Source organism: Myotis davidii, unplaced genomic scaffold (genome assembly GCF_000327345.1).
Source record: "Myotis davidii unplaced genomic scaffold, ASM32734v1 scaffold46, whole genome shotgun sequence".
Taxonomy (NCBI): Eukaryota; Metazoa; Chordata; class Mammalia; order Chiroptera; family Vespertilionidae; genus Myotis; species Myotis davidii.
The window spans coordinates 11,185,856-11,204,790 of NW_006383006.1; the positions used below are offsets into that span (position 1 = coordinate 11,185,856).

An 18,935-nucleotide genomic window follows, 5' to 3' on the forward strand; every position below is an offset into this window, starting at 1 on the left:
AGCCCTGCCCCCTATTGGGATGGGGTGTGATCAGGAGTGGCGTGGCCAGGGGGAGGGGCTGCAGGAGGTTGACCGTCCAGCCCTGCCCCCTATTGTGGTGGGGGGTGAGATCAGGGGTGGGCCAGCATGAGGGAGGGGCTGCGGGCCTACTGTGGTGGCTGATCCGGGTTGCGTTGCGGCTGGCAGGGGTGGCGGGGGGCAGGGTGAAGGGAGAGGGTGTTTGGCCCGCAGGCCCCACTCTTGACTGGGGTGGGAGAGTCCAAATCAGGGGCAGGCTGGCAGAGGGGAGGGGCCTTGAGGTTGGCCGCAGACCCCACCCTCTGATCAGCCAGTTTGCTGGCCTCAGTGGGCATCATAGCGACCCGTTGTTACGTTGTTATGGCTGTTATGGTAGCTGTCTTTTTATATACAGTGGGGCCTTGACTTAGGAGTGTTCCGACTAACGAGTTTTTCGAGATACAGCCGTCTCTCGGCTGATTTTTTGCTTTGAGTTGCGAGCTAAAATTTGGGTTATGAGCCAGCTTCAGATACCCCACCGCTAGTTGGCCCCTGAAATGTAATTGGCATATAACATTATATTAGTTTCAGGTGTACAACATAATGACTCAATATATGTATATATTGTGAAAAGATCTTCATAATAAGACTAGTCAACATCCATTACCACACAGTTATAATTTTTTTTTCTGGAAATGAGAACTATTAAGACCTACTCAGCAACTTTCAAATACAATAAAGTAGTATTAGCTATAGTTACCATGCTGTATATTACATTCCTGGGGCTTACTGGAATTTATGCCCCACACTTATTTTTGTTTCACATCTTAAGCTGAATTTGAGAAATTAGAATAGGAAATATCCAAAATGCATTAAACTTCCACATTCACTAACAATGATCAACAAGAATTCTCTATTCCTGCCAAAATCATGGAGGAAGAAGCACAACTCAATAAACTTTCTAAATAAGTACTGGGTTTCGTGCCTATCACTCCCATCTACCGACCCCGAAGGGCTGATGGGTGTCAAGTGATTGGATGTGTGACATTCACCTGGCCCCAATTTTCTTTCCTGAAAAGTAATGGAAAATTTACAATACAAGCTCCCAAATTGCTACACTCATAAAACCAGGAAGAAAATCACCATCCACCTGCCCAGGCTGACTGTGAATCTGAAATGCATGACTGCCTACGCTTGGCATGGACATTGTTTGTCAGTTAATATGTTCTAAGGATCCTCTTGGGTTCCATGAAGAGACAAAGTCTTCTTCCCAAAGTTTACAAAAACAAAAGTAATGTTAAAATTTACAACATGAAGACAGATTTGAAAGATGATATGAAAATTATGGGACAACTCCATATACATTTAGTGTGTAACCACCATGGGAAGATGGACTCATGGAATCATTGAAACTGTCGGTGGTCAGCCAGGATGCAGGGGGCAGGGGACCCCAGAGAAAAATTGTGGAATGAAGGATGTTTCGGGGTTTCCTACCTTTCTGGAAGAACTCCTCTAGTTTGTCCTTGAAAGGCTGGAGGTACTGCTTTGGAGACTCCTTGCACACCACTGCCATCTGTTTCTCACTTGCTGTGAAAAGAAGTTTGGAATTAGACTTCCTAAGACCATGTATTTGCTGATTCTGTGCTCTGAGCTATGCACTTGGGGATTGTGTGAAATCCTTATTGATCACTGTTTATCCAAATTCAAGGGGGGTGGGTTGGGGAGGGAGCAAAAACAATAACAGGAACAAAAGTAATTAGCTCACTCTTCATCTTTCTTCAGGAACTGGCAAATGCATCTTCAATTTTCCTTTCAGAGATGCTGCAAAACCTCTGGCTTGGGACAGGTGAAGTGCTCTGCTTTTGGTCTCTCAAAAGGAGATGAAAAAAACTGCTGAAGGATGAGGGCCCCAATCCTCTTCAGATCATACTCCAAGTAGAGTTTGAAATTAATTTTACAGAAGTTCTCAGGCATTTCAGTTGCCTTGAACCACCAAACTGGCTATTCCTCAGGATGACACCCATATCCCAGCATGAGAACTAAGCCCAGATAGGGAGAACCGCGTCTCTTTTCATGCTTCCCATTCACCTACCCTTCTCATTTACATTCTGCTAACACATGTGAAATCATTTTGTGACTTATGTCCCTAGATTCCAAATTCTTAGAAAGGAAATGATCGTTAGTGGAAATAAAAATCTGATAAATTCTTGGAGTCAAGCATCCCACCATCCCCAAATGAGGACTTGGGTGGGTGTTATCCAGTATTCTGGCTTCAGGGAAATGGAATCTTGTCTCTCATAACAGATGAAGAAGAATTTTGATCTCTTTTAGGAGAAGAGATGGACACAGAGAGAAAAGGGTAGCAAGAGAGAAGAACAACTGATTTGGAGAAGGATGGCCTCTGGGGCATCTCCACTGCTTTCACAAAGCCTCCTGAACTCACAGTGTTTGCTGTGAGTGAATGTGTGAATACCAAATGAGGGGCTTAACTTTACACTGAGTTTAGAACTAGTGCAGAACAAACATACCTCACAAGGAGGCAGAGGCGCCTCCTCCTAGGCATATCTCTAATCTCTTTCCTTCAAAATCTTGTGGATAGTTTCATTTTTTCTACAGAGACTGGCTTTTGGCATACATTATTCTTAGCTAATAGGAGACACGTTGATTTCTAGCCCTACAATGCATATATTAATATATGTATGGGTTACACAAACACTCATACATTCAAAGTATTTATTGAATATCTGAACTATGGCACTGTGTTGAATGTTGGGGAAAAATATTTAACCAGAGCTTTTGGTCATCTCTCCTCTGAAAATACTCATAAGTGTCTAGTAACAAAGAGATGATGAAATCAACAAATTGTAATATAGTGTAATGTCATGGGATACTGGGTAGGGGCTTCCAATTCAGATTGGGATTGGGTGGTGGCCAGGAAAGGTTCTCCAGAAAAGATAACAAGTTGAATTGCAAAGGTCAAAGAGGAGGAGGTTCATATACTAATTTTATGTTACAAATTTTCCATAATAAAAAGTTTCAATTTTTTTTAAAAAAAGTTAAGAGGAGTTAGCCAGCCAGACAAGGAGAATAAAAAAAGTTGGGAGTAATTTCAAAAAAGAGGAAATATACTGAGTAAAGAATTATAGAAATGCATAGGTCTTTTGGGATGGTAATAGTATGACTAGAACTCAAGACATGGACCTTCTTTCTTTCCCAGGTCTACAGTTTCCTGTGTCTAGATTTTATTATTATTATTCTTTATTGCCTAAAGTTTTACATATGTCTTCTTCTTCCCCCAATCCTGTGTCTAGACTTTGATTCAAAGGAACAAGATTCAAGGAACTGGACTCAAAGGAACTGGATCCAAAGGAATTGGAACTACTCTGATTAGGGAAGAAAGGTCAGATAAGGCCACAGAAGTAGGAGGCTTGTATAACTTTAAATAACATGATCAGGAAAAGTTCCCCCTCTGAAGATATTTGACTAGAGCAGCGGCTCTCAACCTGTGGGTCGCGACCCCTTTGGCAGTTGAACGACCCTTTCACAGGGCTCGCCTAAGACCATCCTGCATATCAGATATTTACATTACGATTTATAACAGTAGCAATATTACAGTTATGAAGTAGCAACGAAAATAATTTTATGGTTGGGTCACAACATGAGGAACTGTATTTAAAGGGCCAGGAGGTTGAGAACTACTGGACTAGAGACTTGACCAGAGTAAAGAAGGAAGCCATGAGTAAGTTTGAGGGGGAAAATCAAGAGTTATTTAGGACATGTTAAGTTTGAGATGCCAATCAGACACTCATTATATATAAAAGTCTACAGTTTAGGCTGCATGGCTGAGATAGAAAAACATATCAGTAAGTCACACACACAAAATTGGTATTTAAAGCCACAAAAATAGATGAATTGGTAAGGAAAGAATGTAGCCAAAGAAGAGAAGGGTTTACAGGACAAACCCTGAGGCATGCAAGCAGCGGAGGAGAGGCCAGAAAAGGGTAGGGAATGAGAAAGTGGAAGTATGGAATCACATGATCTGAGAGGAAGACCATATTGCAAGAAAGAAAGAGCAGTCAGCTCTGTGCAATACTGTTGAAAGGTCAAGTGGAAGACAGAAAAGTGACCACTGATTCTAGGGACATGGATGTCACTTGTCATCTCAAGAGTAATTTTGGGGAGTGAGGGATGGAGGGAGGAAACCAAATTGGAGATGGGAAAGGTAAGTGGAGACAGATTCTACAGCCATTTGTTTAAAAAGGTAAGCCAGAGAAAGAAGAGCAAAATGAGGAACATCCTTCTACCCAAGGAGATGTTCTCTGGAGTTCCTCCAATCAAGAGTGGGTGCCCCTTTCCCCAGAGGAATGTTGTGTAAAAATAAACCCACCAGGGAGCTTGAGTCCAGGGGAATCCCATGACGCTGATTCACTTCACAGAGGGAAGCTGCCCACGATGAAATTCACCTTAACGTCCCATGATCATGAGCATTCTCCATGAAAAAATTTAAGCAGAAGTGACAGGGCCAAGTGAGGACATGCCAGCATGCTTTAGGACTTTTGGAAAGACTTGCGAAGCTGGGCCACCGGCTACAGCCTTTGCACGGAATCATCTAAAGCACTATTCAGAGATCCCTCCTATCAAGCATCACAGCGGAATCAGAATTTCCACTGTGATGATTATGTGGTTATAGACACAGTCTTGGTCTGCGAAACATTAGCATGAAAATTATTCATTAATCACCTACTCATGACTAGGCCTAAATACAGATGGATTGGGTATGATTTGATTTATAGGGTGCTAAGCAATCCATTTATTTATTTAAAACATCTTTCCTTGGTTGCCTAAAAATTGCCATCAATAGAAGCCTTCCCTTGATCAAAAGACACTAACTCCAGAAGATCCCCTTAGAAATACATACATCTATATAAAAGAAAAATATTAGCAAAGACGAATTTATTAACACTTTAGTATAAATTTATTTCTCAGACTTGTTTGGAAAGGCTGGGTCTCAAACAATAGACAGAAAAGTTGTGTTAAAAGGGAACGTTCCTGTGGATTCTGACTCTAGGTAGATTGTATAATAGGAAGCCTTGGGCAGACAGCTCCAAACACGAAGTTCCTGCACATCTTCGGGAGGAGAACGCATTAATGTCTGAAAAGTATTATGAAGGTAACACAAAGAAATGCAAAAAGAATTTCTAAAAAATAGCAGGAAACAAATCATTTATGATACCATGACTAGGACAGTTTCCATTGCATACTCTGGTACCTGTTTTTTAGTGTCTCGGCCGCTGTATCACACACGCTCTCCATAATTTGATAGGAGTTGCCTTTACATGTTATTTTTGTATACACTTTCATTTGATAGAGAGATTTGTGGACCTTATTCTTTCTATTTAACATATCATGCACACTTTCTTATATTATTTCACAAAATTCACAAGCATTGTATTTAACAGCCATATAAAATTTCACCCCGTGGAAGTGTCCTACTTCACTTAAAAATTCCCCTGGACTTGAATAGTAAAATCCTTTCTACTTTATTCTTACAGTGAATCATTCAGGCTTTAAGTAACATCAGTGCCCCAAAAACACTTCTTCTGAGTTTAAGATTACTTCTTTAGGACAGATTTCAGAAGTGGAATTATGAGTAAAATAGGAAAACACTTTTAAAGTTCTTGATACAATCTGCTTTTGGTATAACATGGATTGTACCAAAATGAGGAAAACAAAGGAGAGCAATTTTGAATATAAAACTGTGGCTTCCCTACTGCTTTGCAGAGGTGGCTAGCTACATACAAGCTGGAACTGTGCCTGTCACTGTACATAGGGCCTGTGGTCCTTGCATTGAAGTGAGCACACTCTAGAATGGCAAACACTGAGATGACCATCCATGCACTGAGGTAATTTACTCTAAGGTGAAGACATACAAAAGTGGATGCAAGATAATCTAGGGTTAACTACAGGGTAAGACTAGGTTTGAAGCCTGTCCCTGAAAGTGGCCTTTCTGAAAGGTCTTATGAGTGACATTTAATTTGAATGTACACTGTCAATAGCAGTGGAGCTATCTGAATTTTGGGAGGCTCTACATGTAGATTTAAAATTTATATTAAATGCTCAGATTTTAAAAAAATACATATGCATATATGCATATAAGTTCTTTGGTTAATCTCTTCTCAGACCCCCTTTTCTCTGAGATCTGTCAGTTTGTGGCATGCTTCCATGTCTCTGTCCCTATTTGTTCATCAATTAATTTTGTTCATTAGATTACACACATAAGTGAGATCATGTGATATTTGTCTTTCTCTGACTGGCTTATTCCATGGAGAATAGTGCAGTGAAGGCCTGGGGTTGTGTGGGAGCAGGATGGAGGAGGAAAAAGGGGGACATCTGTAACACCGCAACAATAAAAATAAAAATACATATACATTTATATACTTATAAATGCATAATTTCAAGATGCTCAGACCTGTGGATCAACAATATCAAATAAAGGTCTGGACACATGATTACAATTCAATCCATTTTGTGAAGAACAGATAAGAGCCTACATTTTGGGGCAACCAAGTGAGCATTACTTTAAGAAGTATTTTTGGTAAAAATCAATGGGTGAAAATTAAGTGGTTGCTGATGGAATCAGCAAAGGCAGAGAGAGCAAGGCCCTATTGGCTGAGATGCCTCATTCTCATAGAAGTGATATTAGAGGTTAAGCAATACATCCTACCCATTGCTCAAATCAGGAGAATGGTTTTCTATTGGGAATGCTTAAATGAAAAAGACTTCCTCGGGAGCCAAAGTGCTTATTGCATGGCAGTTTTTACTAAAATTAAATGATGAATTTCCTCATACATGTAAATCTTGAAGGTGCCAGGCCTGCCTCTCTATGATCCAAGGAAATCGGTAAGTGGAAGAGGTAGCAATGCTGATTTGGGGATTATTTCCTTCCAGCAGTGCAACAGCTGGCTACAAAGAGGCCAGTGATTGAGATACATAAGCCCATTACCAGAAAGCAACCTGTTTGCACGTCGTTCAAGCCTTCTGCAGTGTCGCTGACCGCTGTCGGGGCCCCACGTTCTTGTTTCAGCCTTCGCTGGTCAGTCACATTAACTGTAATTGTCTACTCTGGAAAGTGTTTACATCTAAATAAAACATGAAGAAGTAAAAGAGAAAAGATGGAGAGGCCTCAGGAGGAGAGAGAAAGGAAAAGGGTGGAAAGTTATTTCACAACACACCGCCGAAACCAGTGGATGAATTCTGGTGTCTAATTTTGGCGACAGCAATCACTGGCGAAGCACGAAGCTGGCAACTACTGCTAATCAGTTTGCCACTGTCTTCAGATTTAATGCAATATTTGGCTCAGACGTTTTAAAAAATCCCCCTTTCCAGCTAAAATATTTACACAGTTCTATGTGTCTCACTTAATGCCTGTTAAGCAATCGTCTTTTAAAACTCCACAGACACTTGTAAATCTGTCGGGAGAACTGTGGCCTATAAACAAAGCTTCACATAAAGCGGGCTGCACTGTCAATTCGCTGGGAGTCGGGATTTCTTAGATGCGTTTGAAAAAAGATGTTGAAAATCAGAACTAGTTTGGCGTGGGTAACGAAGTGGCCGAGAGTCTCGCTGGCGGGATGCTGTTAGTGGTATTAACGGGAAACCTCCAGACACTGACCTTGGCTATTTAAAGCCCCACTCTCCTGTAACCCTGTCATCGATCTGCCTCTCTGTTGAGTTATGGCGCAGGGAAAGTTACTGGTCCAGCAGCCCCGGTCATCTGCATCCCAGGGCCTGCCAGGTTAGAGAAGGTGAGGTGGTGAGGTTTGTAACAGGAGGCAAGTATATGGTTCCATGCCACTTGACTGTGATGTAAAAGTTTTAGGGAGGATGGGGATTCTTAGAGGAAAGGGGAAGTCCTCCCCTAGGGGGAGGCTAGGTATAACAGATTCTGAAATGCTTATTAAACGATGTGTCGTTAGCCCTGATGTTAATGAGCCCAAGTGATAAAAGTTAAAGGCAAGGCAGGACCAGCAGAGCTGTCCTCTGCTGGTCGGGGGAGCCCCAGGAACTTGTCCCTGTCTTCAAGATGAGTCAGGACCTTGTGATAGGACCTCGAGCAACTTGCCCAGTTGTTTAATTATTCCTATTAGACTAGCTGCCTTTTTATTTCTACTCCGTGTCACTGACTTGAACATGTCATTGAGTATGACTCACAATTAATTTTATAACACTTTAAGGAAGAAAAATAATACACTTCAGTTTAAAAGCCCAACCCCCGCTTAAAATACTCAATTTTGGGTAGGGGGATAAAGAGAGGTATGCTCTGGATTAAAAAATAAATAAACAACAACAACAACAACAACAACAAAACACTAGGTAATAGTAATTCCAAGATATAGTTACTCGAACAGGAGGTAGCAAAATACTTGTTCATTCTCTTTACACTATCACTATCAGAAAGGGTTTTGCAAATTATTTTGTGAATCTGTCGAGTTCACAAAACTCTGCTCACCTTCCCTCCTATCACGCAGGCAGCAGGTTTAATCGCTGTTCTTAGACACAGATTACTGCTCCTGCCAGAAGAGAGATCAGAAGAGAAAATAGGAATATGTTTCTCCCTTAGAAAACGAGGGCAACACTGGTGCTTAAAATGGGTTTACAAATGATTTAATATGTCAGCGAGTTTATTTAAAATTAGCAGCTAACTCAGCGCTTTGAATAAATATTTGCTGAACAAATAAACTGATTAAAAAGGTCAAACAAGGTCCTCCTGGTATTTTGGAGATATTTTTCGGATACATGGAGATTTGATGGTCTTTTCAAAGACCATCAAAAATAGTCAAGAAAAGTAGTTTTAAAACACAGTCAATGAGCAGTTTGAGTACATCAGCTATTCTAGATTTTCCTTGGGCTTTTCCCTTTCTGTGCATTATGGCACCGGGAAAGTTATTGGTCATCTACACAGAATTGTCCATAAACTCAGCGGCCTTTTATCTCTGTACTCAGTGATTTCCTGAAAACTACACCAAGTTCTCAACCTGTATGATTAAAAGCGAATGGCTCTTAATGGTCAAGGGTGTCTCGAACCTCAGCCTGCTTTATGTGTCTCATTTTATCCCTCAGAAGCAGTGGTTCTTAACCTTCCTAATGCTGTGACCCTTTAATACAGTGCCTCATGTTGTGGTGACCCCCAACCATAAAATTGTTTTCGTTGCTACTTCATAACTGTAATTTTGGTACTGTTATGAATCATAATGTAAATATCTGATATGCAGGATGTATTTTCATTGTTCGAGACCCACAGGTTGAGAACCGCTGCTCAGAAGAACCCTGGGAGCTTGGTCCTGCTATCATCCCTATTTGTAGGTGAGAAGAGTAAAGTCTGAACTCAGGGATGTCCTACCCACTGGCCTTGTGCTGTCCTGCTTACTACTCGAACCATCTACAGGGAAGTGCCAGGAACCACTGGAGTATCTACGAAAGTGCTTTGTGAAAGTTAAGGAACAAGGCAATGAAAGCTAAAAATCACCAAGCATCACCACTGGGACCCCTTCATTTTAAATGGGACAACAAAAGGCTGGAGAGGTCAGGTGAAGGGTAGGAAAAGGTCAGGTTATTCAATGGCATAGAGGAGACCAGAACTAGGGCTGCTGATCCCAGGTAGGTCAATGACCTTTCAACAGGTACTTAAAAAGTAGAGCTGCAGTCCATGACCTCTATCCATCTAAAAGCAATGCTACAGCCAAGAAATCTGAGAGAAATAAAGATATTGGCAAAACTCCAATACTCTTTGCTGGGCTTAACAGGTATCCCTCTAACTTCCTTCATTTGCTAGTCTGACACAGAAAGACTCCATTTGTGATGTGTAAATCCTCCCTAGGGTCCAAGATACACAATTTTTTGGGGCAAGAAAATATTTTGATATTCACAAAACCACCCACAAATCTATTTCTGTGAAGAAAATATCTTTTTTGTTGTTGTTAGGAAGGATATTTTTTCCATTGATTTTTAGACAAAGTGGAAAGGAGGGAAGAGACAGAAAGAGAGAGAAACATCAACGTGAAAGAGACATATCAATTGGTTGCCTCCTGCACACGTCCTGACTGGGGCCGGGAATCAAGCCTGCAACTGAGGTATGTACTCTTGACCGGAATCAAGCCTGGGAACTTTTAGTCTGAGGGACAATGTTCTAACCAATGAGCAAAACCAGCTATGCCGTGAAGAAAATATCTTGAACCCACACAAATTTATAGTAACACTAGAGGCCTGGTGTATGAAATCTGTGCACTCGGGGGAGGGGGTCCACCAGCCTGGCCTGTGCCCTGTCACAGTGCAGGAGCTCCAAGATCCATCACCCCAAAGGTAGGTAGGCCCCACCCACCCATTTGGGGCTCCTTGATGGATTGCCCCAAAGAGGTAGGCCAGACCCCCAGAACCCCCAGGCAGGCCTCACCGGGTGGAGCCAGCAGGAGGTGGGACCTCCAGGCAGGCCTCGCTGCACGGAGGTGGGACCCCCAGAACCTCCAGGCAGACTTCATGGCACAGAGGCGGGACCCCCGAGCCCCCAGGAAGGCTTTGCTGTGCAGAGCCCGGGGACACCCAGGCAGGCCTCCCCGCATGGAGGCAGGACCCCTAGTAACACCAGGCAGGCCTCCACGCGCAGAGCCGGGACCCCCAGGCAGACTTCGCCATGTGGAGCTGGGGAATCCCCAGGCAGGCCTGCCTTGCGGAGCCAGGGGACCCACCTCCTCCCAGTCAGGAGGAGGCGGGACTTCAAGGCAGGCTCCGTGCTTTGCATGCAACATCAAGCCCAGCCCCGCCCACCTGCGCACACCCGTGTGCACACAGCCATCTTGTGATGGCATGAGGGCATCACGGCTGATGACCACTTAGGCTTTTATTAGTAAGGATTGGCTTGGTAATCAAAAGACCCAAATTCTATGCCTGGTTGGGTAATCCCAGCCATATTGCTTCCTATGTTGGAGACCTGTTTTCTCTACTATATATGCCTGCGTTACCCACTTCAAAGAATTAAGTTCTACATAAAGGTATGCTATCACCATTATAATTACAGTAACACTTTCTTTTTTTGAATGGGACATACAGAAGATACTCTTGCCAACAACTTGCCAAATTAAAGCTATTTTCCATTCCTTCTACTTGTATTTCTTAAAAATATTTTTTAAAAGTTTATTGATTTTTATAGAGGAAGGGAGAGGGAGAGAGATAAACATTGATATGAGATCATAACATTGATTGGCTGCCTCCTCCACACGCTCCACAGGGCATCAAGCCTGAAACTCAGGCATGTGCCCTTGACCAGGAATCAAACTGAAACCTCCTGGTGCACAGGTTGATGCCCAATCAACTGAGCCATACCAGCCAGGGCCTACTTGTATTTTCTATTCCTTCTACAGTATGCTGCAGGTTTGTAGCTGAAGGCTTGTCTCTGGGTTTCCTGGGCAATTTTCCCACAGTTGAGGAGAATCCTTATCAAGAGCAGTGTGCTGTTTCTAAACAAGTGGAAAAAGTGAAAATACTGCTGTTAAGTACAGGTGTGAGAGATCAGTGAAGACTGAGGAGACACGGCAACTCAATGCAATGTGGTGCTCAGGTTTGGATCCTGGAACAAAGACAGGGCACTAATGGAAACACTGGTGAAGTCCAAATAAACTCTAGGAAGTTTAATTAACAGAAATGAATCAGCGCCAGTTCCTTAGTTTTGATGAATATATCACAACAATGTAAGATGTTGATGGGGGAACTGGATAGGGGCTATAGAGAAACTTTCTATACTATCTTTCCAACTTTTATAAATAAAATTATTCCAAACTAAAAATTTTTTAAAAAGCTCATTTTTATAAAGATGTGAGCACCCTGGCTGGGCAGCTCAGTTATTTGAAGCATTATCTCGACATGCCAACGTTAGGGGTTCAGTCCCTGGTCAGAGCACATACAAGAAGCAACCAATGAATGCATAAATAAGTGGAACAACAAATCAATGTTTCTCTCTCTCTCTTCCCCCCCTTCTTCCCTCCCTACCTCCTTTTCTCTCTCTCAAATCAATAAATAAAAATTGAAGAAAAAGGTATGGGCAAGATAGATGTAAAAGACTGAGAATAATTATAACTATCTAGAAAGTTTCTGTGTTGATATTTGCAAAAGCCATGACTCCACTTTAAAAATTCAAAAGGAAACCACAGCTGATCTATTATGGATGTGGAGTATGTAGGGAAGACCCACAAAACTCCATTCAACATATCTATAATTCAAGAAAAGGCCTCAGCCCTGCACCAAAAGACAGATGAATACTACTATATTTAACTTGTTTTAGATTAAAGGTTAAGGAATGTTATATTACTTACTATGATTCCTGATTTGGGCCAACTTTGTTCCATTAATCAACCATATTGGATAAGAATTCTACTTAAAAAGATTACTCCTAGCTGAACCGGTTTGACTCAGTGGATAGAGCGTCGGCCTGCGAACTCAAGGGTCCCGGGTTCGATTCCGGTCAAGGGCATGTACCTCGGTTGCGGGCACATCCCCACTGCGGGGCGTGCAGAAGGCAGCCGATCAATGTTTCTCTCTCATCGATGTTTCTGACTCTCTGTCCCTCTCCCTTCTTCTCTGTAGAGAATCAATGAAATATATTTTTTTTTTTTAAAAAAAGATTACTCCTAGATGGTATCACCATTAGTTTTTGAGGCACGGATTAATTTAAGAGAAAATCCTTGAGAGCCATTTAGAAAGAGAATACCTGAAGTCAAACCTGATAAAATTTTACAGTTGACTTTTAGACCCTGTATATGACCAGAATTCCAGGAATTTTTAGCTGTTCTAATTAATTAAGTCCAGGGAAACTAAGCCTTACTGCATAAGTAGAACTGTAGAATGCACTGAAATAGCACAGTAATAAAAATCACCTTAGAAACTCAGAGTTGGAATGCACTTTTAAAATCATGCAGCACAACTGCCCTCTTTAATGTTACCTGTCCTGCCCATCCACCGTAACACAGTCTTCCAAGCAGAAGTGGGTCAGGCACCCACTACCTCTCAAGGCCATCAGTCGTCCCTTTGGGCAGCTTTAAAATCTGTCTTCTTAAACCTTCTACCTGTTTATGCTCATTTGACATCTTTGCCCATAGGAAACAATCTAATTTCTCTCTGATTGCAAGGCCAGCAATTATCAGAAGTAAGCTTAGTCTTTTCTATTCATTTTCTCATTCATTCATCCACTCAACAACTATTGGTTGAACAGCAACTGTGTGGCAGGTACTGACCAACGCAGTAAATATAAACACTGAAAAGGTCATTAGATCCCTTGGAGAAGGGGAGGGAGAGAAAATTTACAAATAAGTAAATAAACAGAAAATAATACAGTATCAAAACTGTCGGCTATAAAAGAGAGACTATTCCAAGTGGCTGCTGAAGTTTGGGGGTCAGGGAAGGCCCAGGGCGTGGAGCTATTTATATGAAGAACATTCCAGGCAGAGGGAATAGCTGCCCCAAAGGTCCTAAAGCAGAAACAAGCTCATTGGGTGGGAACCCAAAGAAGGCCTGTGAGGCTGGAGTTCAGTGGGCCAGGAGGGGATGGGGTTCCATGAGATGAGACGGGGAAGGTGGATGTGGGCAAATCGTGTAGAAACTTGTAAGGCACAGCTACAAGTTTTGAAGTTGGATTTTATTCCAAGAGCAATGAATATGAACCAACAAAGTAGCCTGACCTGTCTGGTGTATGGAGCCTCTACTAAAGGGAGGGCAAGAGTGGAAGCAGGGCTACTGGTGAGGAACCTGGTGCGATGGAAACCAGGAGTTTGTGGTGTATATGAATCTGGTGGAGGTGGAGAGCAAGAAACTGATTCAAGGCGTGTTTTGAAGGAAGAGTCAATAGGATTTGCGTATGGACTGGATGTCAGATATAAAGGCACAAAGGGAGTCAGGGATAAGTGTTTTCCTTTTGCTCTTACTCTGCAAAGGGGCTTCCTTCATACAATCTCCCTCTCAAATAATCAGTGAGCGGGCAGGATACCGTTCGTTTCACACAAGGACACAGAGGTGGGGGGTGACGCTGCTGGCCAAAGGTGACACAGCCTACAAGACACGCATTTGAATTCAGGGCTTGTGACTTGGGCTTTTCCATGACAGTAGCTTTACTTCAATAATTTTATGTTTCTTGTTAAAGAAAAGACAAAATAAATTCTATTTACTGGGTTGATTTATAAATAAGGGTAAGAAATAAAGTGAAAGCCGAGAGGAGGGAACCAGGGCAACATAACTCATCCTTCCCACCTACAGATGTCACAATTGTGGCTTCAAAGAAAAACACAAACTTCTTCCATTAATTAAAGGGGTGAATCGGGTTTCAGTTTCCGTGTCCCCTCTCCTTTCCATACGGCTTGGCTTTGAAGGCATTCCATTTGGGAAATGTGTGACCTTTACTCATCATGCTGCACTTAATTGAATGCTTTGCATCAAGAGTCACCACGCTAATCAACATTTACACCCACTGCCTTTTTGAAACTCTTACCCCAGTTCCTTATGTCTGTTTTGTTGAAATGGTTTTACAAAAATAAATCATATCAAAGTTTTTCTTTTATTATTTCTAAAACTTTGCTAGCAAAACTAAATATTTTTAACACCATGGCAACGCAGTCAGGACTCTGGCTAATGTATCCAGTCCGCAGCAGAGTTCAGACTCACCACACCACGGAAGTGGACAAATGGGCTAGGAGGAGGAAAGAGCCATGGATTAGGCACGGTCCATAATCATTCAAGGCATGTCTTCTGGAGCTTCCTAAAAGGTGATAAACTAGCCAGGCTTGTCCTAACGGATCAATTTCCCCTCCCCGTTCTAGGACTCACCAATATGCACACATTGAGCAAACTGCATGGCTCTGAATGAGATTAAGTAATACTGCCCTCACCTTCGCAAGTACTTCCTCAGCCATCTGTTCATCTGACCCTTCCTCTATCCCTCGGGGTTGGGCAGGCTCACTAGGGTTAAGTGATTTGTCAGAGTTGCATGGCTTTTCATGTGGTTAGTAACAGGCAGAACTAAATTTTTCAACTGTATCTCTTATATCTCAGGCTGGTACTCCTTTTCGCACACTAGCTTCCACAAATTTAGCTAAACTGTCACAAATGCTGTGTGTGTGTGTGTGTGTGTGTGTGTGTGTGTTTGTATATTTATTTATTATATACATGCACATAGTTAAAAAAAAAAAACTCAGTGCACTCGACAAAGACCAGATCCCAATCTTCTGCCACACCCACCACATGGGGCCCCTCCCAATATAGCAGCACTGTGACGTTCAGACTAGTATTCAGTGTTGACATTTTTATGACTTTGCAAAAACAACTCCCAGTCCCAGCTGATATATGTAAATTCTGATTAACTTGCCTTTTCTAAAACACTGCTGCCCAAACTACCTAATCCATAATTTGCTCTGCTTTCTATGCATTTACCACTAAATGGACTCCAAAGTTGTTACTAGTTGTGTAAATCCTGTCAAAGCGTTCAGATACATGAGACTGCATATTTCTCAAGAAATCTTCTTCATGGTTCTTCTGACCTAATCTAATCTGGAATGTTTGCTCTTCGTGCCTGGTTGTCATCCTGAGCTCGCTGTCTGTGGGGCAGCCCTTCACCTCCCTTTTCCACTGGATTTTTTTTAAATTTCCTGTCACCTTTGTCTTCCCAGTTGGTGGTAAAGCACATTCCCTAGCAACATCTTGAGGATGGTTGCATGGGAGATACGTTTTTTGAGAATTTTCATGTATGAAAACACTTTTATTCTGCCCTATTTAATCAATAATTTGGTGGGATAAGATTCTGGAATAAGAATGATTTTCCCTCAGATCCATTTCTAGCTTCCAATGTTGCTGTTGCAAAGCCTGAAGCCATTCTGCTTGCTGAGTGTCCCTGTGTAATTTGTTTCTACATCACATCCCTCCCTCTCCCCAAAAAGCTTTTCTTTTTGATCCGAGTATTCTGAAATGCTCTAACAATGGTATGGATATTTTATTCTCTGAGCCTTTTAAAATTAGGAACTTGTGTCCATCTTTTATGGAAATTTTCTTGAATGATTTTATTGATTTATTTACATGTGGATACATATGAATATTTATGAATGCTTATGTATGAGTTTACGTGTGAGTTTGTGGTGTGTATGAATCTGGTGGTAAAAATTGGATTGCTTCTCACCTTTCTCTACTCCTGGAATAGAATTCAGCTTTCTTTTTTGGCTAATTCATTTATCACTTGTCCATCTACAGAAATGTTGTGGTCATGGTTTTCTCTCTTGTTCTGTGTTCTTGAGCTTATGCTTTTAAAGAACCCTCTCTACTCTTGTTTTACTAATTTTCAAGAGGGACTGAAATCCCACAAGAGTGTTCAATTCCAATGAGTGTTCAGTTGGCCACCTCTTCTCAGTAGTCCTCCCAGAGTTTTCCAAAGTCTTCCTCTTCCCTTCCTAAAGCCATATTGCTTTTGGACAATTCACATATGAATGGTTAAAGAGAATATTCACTTTCATGATGAGATCTAGATTTTCTCTTTTCTTTCTCTCTTGAAGAAGGCATACTCTCATGGAGAGAAAGCCATCTGATCATACTAGGTGGTAAAAGTCATTCATCCTGCAGGGCTGGTTCCAAGCACAGAAGCAATGGTCTGCTCAGCTGTGTGACTTCACAAGTCCTGGAAGGTTCCTGTACTTTCACGTCTATGTCAGAAGCCATGTAATTCCACAAATGGAAGTCAAAACGATGAGGGTTGCCTTGGAGTGCCCCTATAGTACTCTGTTATTTGTCTGACTAACCACATTGGGATATGTAGGGACAAAATATAGGCTAGGTAATTGTCAGAGAGAGAGCTGAAGAAAGTGAGTATGTTGGAGAAACCAAAAGAGATTGATAGGCAGGTCACTGGATGATGGAGATTACAACAGGTAAATTAGTTGAGTGGTAATGGGTAGAGAGAAGAAAAAGCCTAATTATAATCCAAAGATTATCTGTATTCCCTTTAGAAGATAAACTAGAGAACTAAGTGGGCCTTATTCTCCAAGCTTTATCATCCTAGATTATTTGTTAGTGTCTGAGGGTTGGGTCTGCAAATAGTAAAAGATTAAAGCATGATATAGTGGAAAGAGTATAAGCTTTGTAATCAGATAAACCTGTTTCAAATCTCAACTTTGTCATTGGTAGCAAAGTTGTTTCAACTTCCTTACTGTAAAAATGCAAACAGTACTTGTTTTGAAGGAGTTTTAACAATAGAAATGATGAAAGCAAATTTGGTAATTGATCATTAAATGGTACCTTGTCATTAGTGATTGTGGAAATGGACACGCACTGTACCCTTATATTTATTGCACCCGAGTCCATTGTCCACCCTTGCAGGGATTTTATCAGAGATTATTTAGAATTGCCAGCACATAATGGTAATAAAATGTGAACCAACTTTTAGTAGGTTTTATTATTGCTGTGAAATTCTGGACAGGTGTGCCAGATAAAAGACAGGACACCAAGTTAAATTTGAATTTGAATTTGAGATAAACAAGAAATAATTTGTTTAGTGTAAGTGTATTCCATGCAATATTTGAGACACACTGATGCTCAAAAAATCTTGTTTACCTGAAATTCAGATTTAATAAATCTGGCAACTCCGAGGGCACCCCATATTGCATGCTCTATTGTAAGTTCCCTGACTGTATTAATTGCAAATACAAAGAAACAGCCATTACAGACTTTCTTTAAATTGTTTCCTTTATTCTGAGATAATATCAATAGGCAATCATTTTTTAAAAATTCAGTCAGCATGGCTCAGTGGATGAGCATTGACCTATGAACTAGGAGTTCGATTCCCTATCAGGGCACATGCCCTGGTTGTGGGCTTGATCCCCAGTGTCGTCCCAGTTAGGGCGCATGTCTGGGTGGTGGGCTCAATCCCTGGTGTGGGGCCTGCAGGAGGCAACTATTCAACAATTCTCTCTCATCATTGATGTTTCTCTCTCTTCCTCTCTAAAATCAATAAAAATATGTTTAAAAACATTCTGTTTGGGGATCAGCAGTACTGATGGACTTAGTTGACCAAAGGCCACATTTTCATCCAAGTGTTGGATAGATACATAGATTCCAAGCTGGGGAGGAGCCAACATGGTTGCAGGAAAGACAGAGTCAAAGAGGCCGATGGAGAGGCAAACTAGAACTAAAAACTGGATAGTGACCCTGGCTGGGTGGTTCAGTTGGTTGCAGCATCATCCCGTACCAAAGGTTGCAGGTTAGATCCTGGTCAAGGCACATCATACCTTGGTTGGGAGTCTGAGCCCCGGTCAGGGAATGTATTTGGGAGGCAATGTTTCTCTCTCACGGTGATGTTTTTCTTATTTTCTCTCTCTCTCTCTCTCTAAAAAGCAATTAAAAACAAAACAAAACATATCCTCAGGAGAAGATTTAAAAATAAAAAACCACACAAAAGCAGTCAACAGCAAAATGAAGTACATGTTCTGCTAACTGCCCTTTCTGCCTTCGTCCACCATGGGGACACCAATGCTCTGCAGGCAGAATCCCTTCCAGATGCCAGCAGTGTTCACAGTCTCAAACCCCATAGAGGGCATTACACATATGTTGATATATATATATATGCGATTTGATATGTATGCTATTTTGTTGTATTGACAGCAAGCTTCAAAACTTCATATGTCAAATTTGCTGCAGGTGTTAACATCATAGATATTTTTACGTTTAAAAATGTCAAATTTCGTGCAAAAAAAAAAGAGAGCATTTGCGGGAAGTTTTAATTCATTACTTTATTTTGAAGAAAAAGTGCTGCTGAATATTTCAGGAAGCTTATGGTGAACATGCTCCATCTCAAGATACTTGTGAACGCTGGTTTAAACATTTTAAAAGTGATGATTTCAATGTGAAAGAAAAAGAACGTCCAG

General features: G+C 41.5%; 1 protein-coding gene across 2 annotated transcripts in view; it reads right to left on the minus strand.

Moving 5' to 3' along the window:
• Nucleotides 1-18,935, minus strand: part of FMN1 (formin 1) — a 398,649-nt gene that overhangs the window by 95,803 nt on the left and 283,911 nt on the right. For both annotated transcript variants that reach the window (XM_015557593.1, XM_006778123.2), the window contains one exon: nt 1,492-1,584. In XM_015557593.1, coding sequence (XP_015413079.1) covers nt 1,492-1,584 — 93 coding nt within the window. The remainder of the gene's footprint in view (nt 1-1,491; nt 1,585-18,935) is intronic.